Raw genomic sequence first — 999 nt, forward strand, 5'->3', positions numbered from 1 at the left:
AAAAGGGAACAGGAAAAGGGAACAGGGACAGGTGACAGTGACAATGACAGTGACAATGACAAGGACAGTGACAATGACACCGGTCACGTGACCCGGCCACGTGACTCGCCCTCCCCTCGGCGCCCCCTGGCGGATCGTACCCCCTCCACCTTTCCCCCGCTTTAAATATCGCGAGATCTCCCGTGGTGGGACGAGAGGGGGGGGCTCAACCGCGGCCGCGCCGCAAATCTCGCGAGAACTCGAGCGGCACGGCCGGGCTGAGGCGGAAGCGCCGCTTTGCCGCCATTGCCGGCTCCTTTCGGCCTCTGCCCACGGAACCGGCACCGGCAGCGGCACCGGCACCGGGCCCGGCCCGCGGCGCCGCGGCTCCGCCATGGATGCGAACGCAGCCAAGCGGAAGGAGCCGCGCAAGGCGCTGCGGGTTAAAGTCATCTCCATGGGCAACGCCGAGGTGGGCAAGGTGAGGCGCTGCGATTGGCTGGCGGACGGTGAAGGGCAGCTGGATTGACCAATCAAGAGCGCGGGAGGGTGGGCGCTTTGCGCTGATTGGCGCGCGGCAGCCAATCAGCAGCCGGCAGAGCCTTGTTGTTGCCGCTGGGCGGGCGGGGCTTTTGCTGTGATTGATAGGTGGATGGGCGGTGCTTCAGGAGCATGCCGGGTTCTGATTGGCTGGCGGTGAAGGGGGCGGGGCCTACCGCTGCTATGGGGGGAAGGCGCCGTTCCCAAATTCTGGAATTGTTGGGAATTGGCGGGAAATGCGGCTCCGGAGGGATTCCCGTGGGAATTGGCGCGGGAATTCCCGGTTTTGTGCCGGCCAGAGCTGCATCATCAAGCGGTACTGCGAGAAGAGGTTCGTGCCCAAGTACCTGGCGACCATCGGCATCGACTACGGCGTCACCAAGTGAGAGCGGGAATGGGGAAATGTGGGAATGTGGGAATGGTGGGAATGATGGGAATGGTGGGAATGGTGGGATTGGAGTGGGGATGGGAATGATGGGA

The 999-nt window shown here is 64.0% G+C and overlaps 1 protein-coding gene across 1 annotated transcript in view; it reads left to right on the forward strand.

Annotated features, from left to right (window-relative positions):
* Positions 1–244: 244 nt before the first annotated feature.
* Positions 245–999, forward strand: part of DNAJC27 (DnaJ heat shock protein family (Hsp40) member C27) — a gene marked incomplete at its 3' end in the record, with an annotated part of 3,200 nt that continues 2,445 nt past the window's right edge. Inside the window, exons 1-2 of the mRNA XM_015616722.2 lie at positions 245–460; positions 819–901. Coding sequence (XP_015472208.2) covers positions 374–460; positions 819–901 — 170 coding nt within the window. The remainder of the gene's footprint in view (positions 461–818; positions 902–999) is intronic.

The sequence above is a fragment of the Parus major genome, unplaced genomic scaffold (genome assembly GCF_001522545.3).
Source record: "Parus major isolate Abel unplaced genomic scaffold, Parus_major1.1 Scaffold652, whole genome shotgun sequence".
Taxonomy (NCBI): Eukaryota; Metazoa; Chordata; class Aves; order Passeriformes; family Paridae; genus Parus; species Parus major.